A 14,232-nucleotide genomic window follows, 5' to 3' on the forward strand; every position below is an offset into this window, starting at 1 on the left:
CAAAATCTGAGCAGGTCAACAAAATCTGGCAGGCAAAATGCTCCACTTATGAAACACTCCCGGTGGGATATGAAGTCGCGTGGAGGATGGAACAAAACTGCGTCGCACACGCAACGTCATAGAGCCGCGCTCAGTGGAATCCCGGCGTTAGACAATATTAGCATATATCTAACCTATTACTATGGAAAGAAGAAAATATCTCCACATGAAAACATATCAGTCTCCATGTCACCTAGTCTACTGAGTGATTTTGTCTCATCTTGACTTGACATGGCTTGACTTGACCCATTCCCTTGCCTCTTCACCTCCCCAGTTGTCCTTCTCCTGCTTTCCCAATCTTTCTGTCTTATTTGTGTTTGTTGACAGCTGTACAAGGAGTTGAGTCAGTGCTACCAGGCCCTCGTGTCAAGCGAGGCCAAGCTCCGTGAGAGTCACCAGGAGCTCAGCAGCCAGCTAGCTCAGAAAGACCAGCAAGTCCTGCAACTCCAGACCCAGCTACAACAGCAGCAGCAGGAGCAAATACAACTGCAGCAGCAGGCTCAGCACACAGTCCTGTACCCCTCACCCAACCGACAAACCAACTTTAAAGTAAGCACCCTTCTCATTGTTGACCCTCTCTCCCTCAAAGACCCTCTGTTATTCTGGTTTAATAAGTACACTGTAACTCCAGGTTTAGAAGTGGTTTGCTGTGATGTCTATTCTGCTGCAGAAGTTGTTGAACTTTGAAATGCATTTGTGTGGGTATGTACAACAAAATACGTATTTTTTTTGATGCTGTCTATATATATCTATAGGCATAATATATATATATTTTTTCTAAATAAATACATTACAGTATATTACTCTCCTGTCAATCACTTGCCTGAGGCTTGTGTCTAATTGTCCTGAGGTATAGAGACAGCAGTATGTAGATGGATTAGTAGGCACAGTAATAACTGACAAGCTCCAGCATGGCCTGTGGTGTTGGTCCTTAAATGAGAATCACTCTCTTGATTTCGTTCTAGTTCACCCTTGATCTGTCCATCTCTCTTAGCACCACTGTCTTTCATGTCAGCTATCTGATCTTCTCTCGTGCTCAGTCCTGGGCAAACACGTGCCCTTTGACTTACTTACTTTATCTTTCTGTCCTTCCACCCAAGTACCTGGAAGTCCTTTTTAAAACACCCCAGTCAGATAGCAAAGACAGATAAGAGGTGGAGAGACAAGTTTAATTGGAGCTCAGTAATGTCTTGAAGTCTTGGAAGATGATGTAGGAGTTACAGTTTTACATCTACTAGTCAGCAGGGGTTTGACTTAGCTCGCTACCTTTGAACTGTCTCCCCAAGGAGATAGAGGGCCTAGTGTAAAATGAACGGTACAGCCACATTTTAAGTGGCCTTTAACAACTCCTAATGATTTGGTGATAGGTGTTTTTTGGACCACACAGTGTCAAAGACTTTGTCGGGAATAGTAACAGGTATCTACAAGTTGTACTCTTGAGCCACATCAATCAATTCCATCAACGTTGTAGGGCTCTGCACTTGTTGTTACAGTCTCTTAATCTGCTGTAGACTTTCACTTCAGTTAAAACTACTTCCACTAGGCCTTTTGCAGATAAAACAACTCTGAAGCTGATGCTGGGGAAGATAATATTTTTGCAGCACTTGAGTAATTTTTTTGCCTCTGCAGACTGTAATTGTTTAATTTGATTGGTTGATATTTTCTGACAGTGCTGCCCCTAGACTGTGGAAGTTAAAAGATATCAGCTCAAATGTTAAGTGAGTTACAATCGCCCTGTCTCACTTAACCCTGTTAATTTAACCAGCGTTGAAGTATAAATGGATCATTTAGTCAGTAATTAAATACAGTACTGCAGTGTTCCCTCAGTAATTAATACTAAATTTAGAGGAGATGCAGTTAGTGGTGTGTGTGTGTGTGCGTGTGCGTGTGCGTGTGGTGTGGGCGTGCATGCATGCATGCATACTTGCATTTACTATATGTATGTGAGTATGTATGTATGTGTGTATAACATATAAATATATAAAAATAAATAAATGAAATATATATATACATACATACATACATACATATACACTCACCAGCTACTTTCTTAGGGAACACCTGTGAAATCTAATGCAATCCAATACAACAGCTCTGCCATAAATTCTAAATGTTCCTCATATGGTGTTCCTAATATTTTGTCCACTCCATTAACATACATGAGGATGGCAAAATATTAGGAGCATTTTTCAATATAATGCACTCCAGTACACCACCACCACCTACTATGACCTCAATAATAAACATAAAGTAGAATTATCACCTTTCTGACAATGTCAACAAAAGCTGAAAATGTATAAGCTTCATAAATGTAGAATTTATGGCAGAGCTGTTTTATTGGATTGCATTAGATTGCACGGGTATTCCTAATAAAGTGGCTGGTGAGTGTGTATATATAATATGTGTGTGTGTGTGTGTGTGTGTGTGTGTGTTGTTTGTATATATATGTATATATTATATGTGTATGTGTATATACATATATATAGTATAGTATAGTATATAGTGTGTATTTGTTTTATCACACTGATTATGCACTCAACCCCATGTCTCTTCCCCACCCAGGTCAGACAAATTGCACATTTTCAGGACTGAGATATAATTACAAAAATATTGTGTATATAACCTATGCAAAGAATTAATAATTACTTTTGTTTACTGAACACATGTAGCTGCTGCCTGGCTGATTTGTTTCTTTAACTGTCTTACCTACTGACATCAAAGTGAACAGATCAGGTATCCCAAGGTATAGCACTCAGTCAGGAGGGCTTTCTGTTTCCCACTCTGTAATTTCACTGACAGGTTGTGCATATGTGTGTGCGTGCGTATCTGCGTGAAGCGTGTTGGACTAAAGGTGTGTGTATTCGAGCACATAATCGCAAATTCTGTAACAACTTCCTCCCGAACACCTGTTAAATTCTAATGCTCAGGTTGTTAAGGCAGATTTGATTTTAATTTTAAATGTTTTGGTGGAAGTTACCATTGGAGGTGATCAAAGTGCTGATCGCAACGGGAGCACAGAGGGGAGACGCAGTGCTTATTTGAATATGGACCAGAGCTACGGCTTTGAACACCCCTCCCGCAGTGGTTTTGGGGGGGGAGTAGGGATAAAGGAGGAGGGTGAGTGAGAGGAATAACACCCATTGTGTGTTATACTTCCATGTTATGCACCAAGATTGACTGTCTGTTCTCTCCTGTCTTATGCCAAGTTAACTCTTTATAGGAAGCTTTACAGAGGTTTAAATATGAACAATGTCTAGTGTAACCAAACAGTTCTGCCTTGCTGTCAGTTAATGGCAATCATGCCCCGTTTCTTGTTACTTGATACTTGTCACCTACTATATCACTTTATTGACTAGGTCAGCATTAGATTAATGTTGCTTTTTGTCTTTTGTTTCAGCTCCACATAGAAAAAACAATATGTTCTTATGTAGGGTTGTAACTAACAATTATATTTATTATTTGTTATACTGTTTATTATTTTTACAATTATTTTTTAGTGTATAAAATGTCAGAAAATACAAACAGTCCAAAAGTATTACTTTTAGAATAATTTAAAATAGAGAAAAGACACTGGAAGTGAGTGTGTTAAGGGTTTGCTTCATAAATGACATAAGCAGTTAATTGCTCATCAATATTGTCAGTCAACAAATTGACAAGTTGTTTCAGCACTACTTGCTCTGTATTTTCATGAGTGTGCTGTATTTTGTGTGTGTGCCTCTCTGCACTGAAAACAGTGATATATCTACATAATGTCATGCTGGAGATGTCCTCATGCACTGATCTACTAGCTGTAAGGCCTGGCCGATCACCAGGCACCTAAGTGGCCCCCACACACATTGAGATATGTACAGTCAGAACAAACAGCCAGATTGAGGAGGATTGGGTTGCCAGGTTGGGTGGTCACCATCACAATCTAGAGGCAGGGAAGATCCCTCATTAGTGGCCAGAAAAGTAGCTAGAGTGAACATTTAATCATTTACAACCATCTCCCTAACTGCATCATTGTATTTATAGTAGTTTAGTGTTTGGCTACTGTCAGAGCTGTGCTGTGATTAAAGACCAACATTAGAATCCATAGCAGACCTCAGGCTTTCTGGAACCTTCACCACAGTAAATGAGTGGTAAGTTGTTAATTGTGTGGGCAGTCGTTCAAAGCAATGGTTATTCTCTCATCAGCATTGGAAAGGGGAGATTGGGCATGTTCATTCACTCCAGTAAAGTATCATCTAAATGTAAGAAGGAGCAGCCTTGTTGTCTTTAAAATGTTAACTGAACCTTTTTTTAATGTACACTATTCACACTGTTAAATAAACACATATTCAAATACACATTTATTACGGCCAAGTCACCCCATTCAGAAACCTGGGATTTCCTGTAAGAAGGGAAGAGTGCACCTGTGCATTCTTCCACTTCCAAAACAGTGCTACATTCACATTTGCATGCAGTTTTAGCACATGATACACAAAATATTGGTAGTCCCTGAACTTTGAAGCACGTAAGCAACATTTTCCCATGGTGACCAGGCTCTTTTTTTTCCTTTTTTTAAAAATAATTTGAAAGTAGCCCACATGGTGCTTCTCCCTCAGCTTGTTGAGAAGGTTTTTAACATCTGCTTCTGGCTTGTTATTTATGTTAGCCAATCTAAACGCTTTTAGATGTATAATTAAAGTGCTAGTTACACACACATGCGTGCACAAATACACCCACAGTTTTGCTGGATTATGTTTGACTTAGGTGAGGCACTTCTTTTGATCATCATCATCATTAATAGCAACCATCAAGTGAAAAATGCTGAAACCATAATGCTACAAAGAAACATGGAAATTAATTTTTCAACCAAGAGCTCAACAAACAGAATCGAATAAGCCAGAGGGTTCTCTTGTGTATTTTTATGTACTGTATAAAACTCGAGTTTTTAGTGCCTACGACCTTTCAGTTCACCTTAGAACAGTATACTGTAAATATAGAGGAAATTGCAGTAGTAAATAAGGAGCATGGGTTTCAGCTTATGTATGATTTTTACCTCAATTAAACATCAGAGTTCTTTTAGTTTTCTCTACTGAAGACCAGGATAATGTGATGAAAGGCTGCAAGTCTTGTCTTGTTTTGACTCCCTTCAGTTTTTTCCCATCAGGAGTACAACTCCTTCATCTCAAGTCAGAATCTCCCTAAGAATATTTTAAAATTTTTGTGCAATCTGCTGCTTTTATTTACAGATGCATCTTCTCTTCAGATACATCATTGTGTAAAAGTTATGAATTCAAAATAATTCCTGAAAATTATAGTCTGATAAATATATTATGACTTATGCTATTTTGTGTATGCTGTGCGTTATCAGTAAATACTGTTGTCAACATGAGTTTGTGTATGAGTGTGTGTTTGGAGCTGAGCCATGTCCACGGCCAGAGACATACTAATGACATGGACTCCAGTGGTGTGTTTTACCAGCTCAACTGCTCTCATTAGATGAGAACCTCTGTGTAGCACAGCTCGCCTCATTAATGAAGCACAGCCATGTGCTGCTGCAGATACATGCACTTGTTCAAGCACATACACACCCGGGTCAAACAGACTGTGTGGGAGGACTCAGGGCTGTGTACACACACACACACACACACACACACACACACACACAAAAACATACACACACCCTACATCCTACTCACTGTGCGCTGTCCTTCTATAAAGTCCCTCTCCACTGCGTTACCAGTTAATGCACACATTCATACATACATTATATGCACACACACATTCTTTGAAGATTCACCAACTTGAATACAAAGTGCACCTGGCCTAGTGGGGGGCATGCACCCTTACTTCTGAAGTCTATCCATTCACTTTTAAAAATCCTGTCGCTCCACAGATGTGTGTGAATGTGATTGTGTGAATATGTATTCGTGTATGCATGTAGCCGTTTGTGTATGTGTGGCGGGGGCCCCTCCTGATTATAGCTGTTCCATAATTAACAGTGATCAGATTTGTTTTGTGGCATAAATGGTGCATGTGTAGAACATTAGGCCTGGCAAGTCTCATTTCACATTCAGCTCAAGGGCTCGGCAGCAGACGGGTCACGAGCTTCAGGGAGCACAATCACAAGCCTCCCTCCATATGGTCCTGCCTGCCGCATCCTCACCAGCGAGGGCCGCCAGTGCCAGACAAGTTCCCCCAAGAACCTAATCGTGTTCAGTAATTACCAAGACCGGCTTTTTCTCTTTTTTTCCCCTCCCTCCCTCAGCCTCCCCTCAATCTCTTGCTCTCTTTTTCTCACTGCACCTGCATGCTCTCTTCTCCTCTTTAAGTCTCATGCTCTTTCCATCCATTGCTTTCACTAAGCTGCTCAGTACATGTTTATTTTTTCTCTTTCACATCTTTGCTCCTTTACCGTCTTACTGTTTCCCTGTTTTTCTGTTTTTTACTAGATGAAAATCAGTATGGGGATGCAAGAGATTGTGAGAGGAGAAAAAACTCAGACACTCCCACATCAGTTAATTTCTAAATTGCTTTATGTGGCTGATGCCGAAAAACCCAGTCCGTCCTCCTGACTGCCTGGAAATTATAAATAATTGTAACAGATGCGCCAATATGGCCGGCCTCCAATAAACGAGGCCCCAGATAATTTGACCAACCCCCTTTGACAGGCCAATTTAATAAAACATGAACAAAATCTTCCTCACTAATAATTTATCATCCCCTCTCCTCCCCTTTGGTTAAAGTTGATTACCCTGGCAGTTAACAAGGTCACGCCCAGATGCCAGGTTTCTGATAATGCAATCAGGACTCGTTGGAAAAAAGGTGATGACATCCTGTGCAGTTTTCTTCACTACCTAGCCTCCCAGTAAAACACAGTTGTGAAGGCCTCTGTTTGTCAGAAGGCTTGGATTTGATGTGTTAAAGGTATAGTATGCAGGATTTGTCAGTAGGTGTTTATAAACACAGCATTCAAAGTTGGCCCCTCCTCCCCGGCTTGACCAGAGCGGAAAGAGGGAGCGAAGCAGTGGTCGAGCGAGCTAGAGAGCGAATGAAGAGAGCGAGCAGCACTGGTGATAACAAAGTCGTCAACCAGATAAACAAAATGTTATTTTCTGTTTGTTTCACGGTAGTTATGTTCTAAAGCACAAATAAACATGCCCACACCTCCGCACAACCCTGCGGGAAGGTGCCGCATTGCCGGATTTTATGTGAATGCGGAGCTTCATCCTGTCCGCTGTGGCCTCTCTGCTCTGCGTGTGTGTAGCTCAGCCCCGCCCTCGGTCAAGCAGACACACAGACCTGCAGCTCTTTATACATCCATGACGGAAAGCAGAGTGGAGCAGAGGAGAGAGATGGAGACAGCGATGTAACCTGGTCACTATGCTACCAGTCCCGACCTCACACCCTGCCTGCTGTTATTGGCTGGGGGCTACACACCCACTGCCAAAGGTTGATGCCCAGAAACGTTCCGAACACAGCAAAATAATCAGAAAATAAGAAAATACAGGCAGCACACACAACCACACACTTCTAGCGGGTTATAAGTGATGATTGAGAGGGGTTATTTTTGTATGAGTACACATTGTTTTTTAGGAAAATCTTGCATAGTGTATCTTTAAGTAGAAGTGTTGTTGACAGCAGCAGGTGTGGCTGTTTTTTTTTCTCTTTGACACCTTTTTCATGAAGGATTTAAGAAAAGAAAGGTGTGAATATATGCAGTAAGGTTGTAGAGTCAAGTGGTATGTGGGTGATTGGTAATGTCAAGAGTAACGACCCGGACATCAATTAAGCTTATACAAAGTTTATATACATGCCCTTTAACTGTAGTTTCTGTGTGTGTATGTCTCAAACTCAGTGTGTCCTGTTCTTAAAGCCTTTCTTTACACACATACCACCACCAAGGCTCGCATAAGCTATTCATAACAGCAGTAGCAAAAGTGTGAAGATAGAATGGTGACATGGACATTATAAAATCAATACTTGCACAGTTGCATTATAGGAATGTAGATGTGTGAGTGCATGCATTTGTTGGTGTGTGTGTGTGTGCATCACAACCTGCTCCTCTGTGGGTGGGCCCTCTGCTTTATCCTTGTCCCCTTCAGTTTGTTTTGGTGGTCCCCGCTGTTTGTTTTGGTAGTGCTGAGGTGTGCAGATGCTGTTAGACACTTACTAGTAGACACTGATAAATAGATGGTCCCTGATAACACACGCCACAAAGCTGGAGCTTGAAGATGGCTGTCCCACTGCCACATAAGACATCCGGTTGTTGACTGCAGCTTATGAAAATGTAATGTTGACGTTCATAGTACAATTTTGTTCAACTCAGTGGGTACACTTACACTGTAGATTGTCAGTAACGGGCAAAATTGCTATTATTGTTGTGTTGCAGGAAAGCTGTCATTTGCCATCAGTATGCTTTATTTGAAACTTTTCAGAATGTGATTTCTTACGTTTCCCAGTGTTCGACAATTGTCAGTGATTCTGCTGGATTACCCACAAGTTTGTGAAAACTTGCGTATATATATGTGATCTTATGAAGAGCCCATTTCTTATGCAAAACACCACACGCTTATAGTAGCATTATAAGATGGTCCACTGAGATGACAGTCAGTGGGGAAATTATTCTCTCTGCTTTTCCCATGATTAAGACCAAAATAAAAAAGTATACAAAGAAGTTTCCTTGCTCTTCAGTACAATGGTTTGACACCACAACCTGATGTTTGTTGATGATATTTTAGATATCTTAAAAAATTCTAAAAGATTTTGACATCTTTGTTCTGGATCATATCCACATGTTGTATTAGAACTTGCTTTAACAGTCAGTTTATTTTGAAAGGTAGGTAATATTAATAATTACTTGATTTGCCGTTATAACATGTGTCACCCCCCAATTGCAACACTTATGAATGACTTAAAGGCTGTTTGGTATAATTTAAAATACTCTTGTTTGTTTTATGTCTTTGTTTTCTTAACAATGGCCAACAGCAATAGAGTGTTGTACAGTCAGTATTAGGAAGGAAACAGTCAGGGCAATATTAATTCCTTTGTTTATACGCAGTTTGTTTTGATAAGGCTCAGACTCAAGCTCAATTCTGCAAATTTGAAAAAGAATTTCAATATGTCATGACCTGTCAGAGATTATGGATTATGAAATACTTGTCCCTGCATACAAGAGAATAGCGTCCAGTTGAATCTGAAACATGTTGAACCCATTTATACTTTTCCAAGTGTCAAAATACAGTTTACAAACACATGCAAAGCTGGAGCATATAGGCAGCTGGACTAGTTTTCTCGTATGTGCATACGAGAAAATAACGGCTTCCAAGCAAACCAAGCCCATTTGATTTTTGATCCATAATTTTTCTTGTCTCCCTACGTACATGCCTGTCTCACATTTTCACACACATACACTGTCTCTCTTTCCTTACATGCGGTGGTGTCTGAGCAGGCGGATGCCCCAGCTCAGAGGTCTAGCTCTAACTCTGACCAGGCCTCAGATCCCAGGCCAGAGGAAATGTCCCCTCAACGCAGATCCACCAGTTCCGTCAGAAGACAGCAGGTAGGTTAGCATCCAAAACCTACAACCAACATTGTACTAATGCCAATTATGTCAAAGACGGCACATGGGTGAGGAGATAACTTGCCCACACTTATCCATCACTACTTTGCTCAGATTAGATCAAAGCCATAGAGAAGGGATATGAAGGAAATGGTCTGTTGAGAATCATGTGATTTATCAGACCCTGCCTCTGCCAACCTTTGTCCTGAATGCCCCAACACACACACACACACACACACACACACACACACACATACACACACACATACACACACACGCCCCTCCTACTGTGACCAGGCTGGCGTGTGCTGCTGGTTTCACGCATGCCTTGGGTTCAGGCACTGGCTAATTTACCGCTTCAGCAGTACATTATGAACAAGAAAAAAGCTTTTGATCTTCTCAGTATTCCACTCATAAGTTTGGCAGGACATGTTTCTAGATGGCCTCACTGCCTCTAAATCTGGCCTGAAGACACATTGTTTGATTTATACCGCTGTCCTCATTATAGCTTCAATAGTAGTGCCTCTGTTCTGGCAGTTTATACATGTAATGTCATTATTTTGTGCAAAATAGATAAATAGTATTGACATTATTTGATGTGCTTCCCTTTTCTGGAGGCTTTTCTGTGTTTGCCCGAGGACACACACACATAATCTGTCTGTTGTTAAGAAATGTACCAAATTTGATCCTGCTGCCTATACGTAAAATTAGAATGGGACTACAATGCATTTTTGACAATAAATTTTTGATCCCTTATTAAACTGAATAAAAACGTGAATCATAATTTGATTTATAAAAGTGTAAATAACTGTGTATTAACTGTGTCTTTTGCTTCTCTATAGAAGCCAAACTTGACTTAAATTAATCTCTCAAAAATGTCTGTAAATTAAGATCAGAAAAGGTTACTTTTTTTTTTTAGAATTCACCATTTTGAACCTTTTCACTTTTTTGTATTGGTTCGTGGTCATACAGTGAGTACTGATGGCAAGAATCTGGATTGATAAGATACTTAGCTATTCTCTCTTCTACTACTTAAGCTCATGAATGCGATGTGACACATGCTATTTCATAGATGACATAAAGATGACATAAGTAAGAGTGTCCCTGTCTCACCCTGACAGGCACAAACTTCACCTGACCACACACACATAGACATACACACACATACATACATTTGCAAATGAAATTCTCATGCTGGTGCATCATATAACAGCTGCTTGGCCAACATTGGCCACTGGAAAGAGATTAGAGTCCACAGAGATTGGATCAGAATTGCAAATTTGAATATGTCCTGGAACCATCAAACTAAAAAATGGATTTGATAAATATTTGTTGAAATCAATATATTTTTAAAATTGTATTCAGTAGTACAATCTGTGTGACATTGTTCCAAATAAAAAATGGAATAGGATTGACAATGGAATAGCTTGAAATTGAATGAGGTTATAATTGAATGTATGAAAGTTAAAGATATAATTTTAGATTCAGTTTTCACAATTCAGTTTCAAGTGCAGAAGTGCTGGGGCCATGCTGTAGAAAAGCAGTGGGAACAATATGCTGGTGGAATATAAATATGAGAGGATAGGAGGCACTTTGGACTTTTATTCCCTGGGTGAAGGCTGCAAGGACTGGACTAACATTCTGCAGTCAGCCATCCACCAGACATGTGGCACAGAGTCGTTAAACCTACTGTAAGGTCATTAGTTTTATGTAAGTATATATTATATCAACTTCATAAATCATGCTAAAATGAACTGTTTTTAAAAACACGTGAATATCTCTGGTAGTTCTGACTGCTTTATACCCATATGATGATGCTCCAAAGAAACCATAAAGCTGTTATGCTTCATTACACTCCATTTAAACAATAATATCTGACTACAAGGTCAAAACCTGATGAAATGAGCCTTCTGTGCAGCCCGCTGCTACCACCTAGGACACAATTTGCAGCTCTTTCAGTAAGTGCTTAAAGTGAAATGTGATTATTGGCTGAGGCGACGAGCAGTGTACAGTGCTACATGACTCACAGTTTGCAACATACAGTAAGTGTTAAACTGATGTTGGCCATTTTGGAGAAGACAGCTGCTTTGCCTTTTGTCTCCAAAGGAAATATAACCAAAGAGTGTGTCTCAGGATTTGAATGAAGCAAATGTACTTTGAATTTGGAAAACCTGATTTGAAAGAATGAATAAAAGTGAATTAACTTATCAATGATAAATAAAATGTAACTTATTAATATGTAATCAATTTGAAACTTGAAAGTTTTGAATTTAACAAATTGTAGAAGTATGAGCATTATAGTTCAATTTTAAATTGAACCTATGCTGTTTTCAGAAAGTTTACATAGTGTCACTTTCACTCAGGCCTTGTGTTTGTGAATTTACTCCCTTACAAAAGTTCCACCACACCTCGTTGTTAACCTGCATCTTTCAGTTTTCAGGTTATCGGCTCGTACATTAGTCAGTTGTTTGGCTGTGTCCCTTGGTCTTCAGTTTTTGTGCTCCTTGAATAGATTTTATTTTGTGATGGTGTACATTTCTGTTGTGTGTGTATATTATATTTGTAAACCCATGTGTTTACACGTCGATGTATGTCTATGTACTGTATGTGTCTTGTCCTGTGCCTGTGTGCATGTGTACAACATTCCTATTCATCCGGGAACCTGAACAAGTTCTGCTTTGAGAGCTCCAGACGCACACATGACACGCTGCTGCAATCATAAAGAAGCCCATTGATGACAGTGACCCCTCTCTCTGGGAGATGCAGAGAGAGAGGGTGGAGGCAGTCGATGAAATGTTTCTTCTTTGCCCCACAGCCAGTGACACTGACCCCTCAGTAAATAAGAGTTCTACTCTTGTTTGCGTACAGACTCTGTTTTGATATGGGCCTCTCTCCTCATTTCCCTCTTTCTATATGCCATTCTCCCCTCCATCTGTATTGCGCTCTCATGTTTACAGAGCCATTACAGGGTGCAATGCGCAGGTCAGGTCATGGCCGCCAACCAGCTGCCGAGCTGAGGTAGACAGTGGGCACATCTTTCTTTGCCTCGTGTTCTCTGCTTTTTATCTCTCAGGCCTGTCTTGTGGAACATTAACATCAATGTCACAACATAGAGCTTCCCACACAAACAGAAGGCATTCATGTGTCTTCTTGACCTGCGTCAGACAGGCGTCCAACTGGACCAGAGAGAACATCTGCAGCAAATCTCAGTCATTTGTCAGTGTCGCCATGACATCTTCCTCTGTACGCCTTCAGACAAAACACATTGCAATTTATCTCCTATCGTTCTTACATACAGAGGAACAATAATGATGGCATATTCAGCTCATTGTTAAATAAATCCTCATCAAAATGTATTTCTACCTAAAAATGTACAGAGGATTTATTCTCATTAAGTTTTACTTTATAGTTGGTCATCTTTACTTTTAATCTTAGGCCTTCTAGTTGATTTAAATTCCCCTTTTGGCCTCTCTGTTTCCCCCAAGTACATACAGGCTAAGCCAGTTGGCGTGCCACTCTTCGGGAATATGCAGATCAATCTGCTAATTAGTTGCATAGAGTCATTAAGGCTGAGTTAGAACACATGGTTGGCACCCATGCAGGCATGATAGCAGAACCGGGCACACCAGGTCACTGGAGTCAACTGTAGCCTTAGGGCACATTACCAAACACACTTACATACATAGAAATTTTTGTCACAGGCAAACCAATGTACACACTGCAGTGATAAAATTAGAAGAAAAAAAAAAACATGTCTCTAGACAAGTTACCTAAATGTGTAAAGGTATTATCCCTAAAGTTTTCATTATATCAAATCCCTTTTTTGACACTATGGACAGCCTTTTTGAGCAGTTGCCATTCATTGTACAATATTTGCATTCTGTAATTGACTCTTTATGTAGTGAAACCACAAAAGCTGTTGTATCCATGCCTTTTATGTAATGCGGAAGACAATATTCAACCATGAGTTCAGTATTATCATTTCAGACATTCATTATTAAAACAATGTGACGCAATGAATCCTTTCAGCCCATACTTTGTTTGGATAAGCTGTAAATCTTTAGTTTTATAACTTTAATAGACAACACAGCTTACAACAGCCATCAGAACACATTTTTGGAGGGTGGGGCATTATTGATCCACCATCCTATTATAAACCTCCTCCTCCTCCTCCTGCACTCCACATCCACTCCAGCCCAAGGACTGTTGTGCGTTTAGTCGCATTGCATATTTTAGCCTGCCATCTGGTCAGCCCTCCCTGGCACCACAGGGGACCTCCTATCCTCTCATATTCATATTCCACCAGCATATTGTTCCCACTGCTTTTCTACAGCATGGCCCCAGCACTTCTCCACTTCTTTATTTATTTCTACAGAAGAGGCTGGCTAGCAAACTACAACCCCCTCCTAATCGGCGGCTCTTCCAGTTGTCCTATCAAGTGTAACCTGGAGGCCCCTAGTAGAGCAATTAGAGCAGCCTCCCTGCCCACCTCTTGTAATGAAGCCCAGCACATTCTGGAATCTATAGCCCCTTTAGTCTCCCCTAATGGGACATCATTATTGTCAAAGAAACAATGTAAATTGAAATGAACATACTCATTAGCCAGTCGCAGAGAGAAACCTTTGCCGCTCTCAGCTTGCAACTCTCGCTTCCAAACACACACA

General features: G+C 40.3%; 1 protein-coding gene across 2 annotated transcripts in view; it reads left to right on the forward strand.

Moving 5' to 3' along the window:
* Positions 1-14,232, forward strand: part of cntln (centlein, centrosomal protein) — a 94,370-nt gene that overhangs the window by 18,002 nt on the left and 62,136 nt on the right. For both annotated transcript variants that reach the window (XM_067584872.1, XM_067584873.1), the window contains exons 9-10: positions 367-588; positions 9,458-9,568. In XM_067584872.1, the coding sequence (XP_067440973.1) occupies positions 367-588; positions 9,458-9,568 (333 nt within the window). The remainder of the gene's footprint in view (positions 1-366; positions 589-9,457; positions 9,569-14,232) is intronic.

Source organism: Thunnus thynnus, chromosome 3 (genome assembly GCF_963924715.1).
Source record: "Thunnus thynnus chromosome 3, fThuThy2.1, whole genome shotgun sequence".
NCBI classification, from domain to species: domain Eukaryota; kingdom Metazoa; phylum Chordata; class Actinopteri; order Scombriformes; family Scombridae; genus Thunnus; species Thunnus thynnus.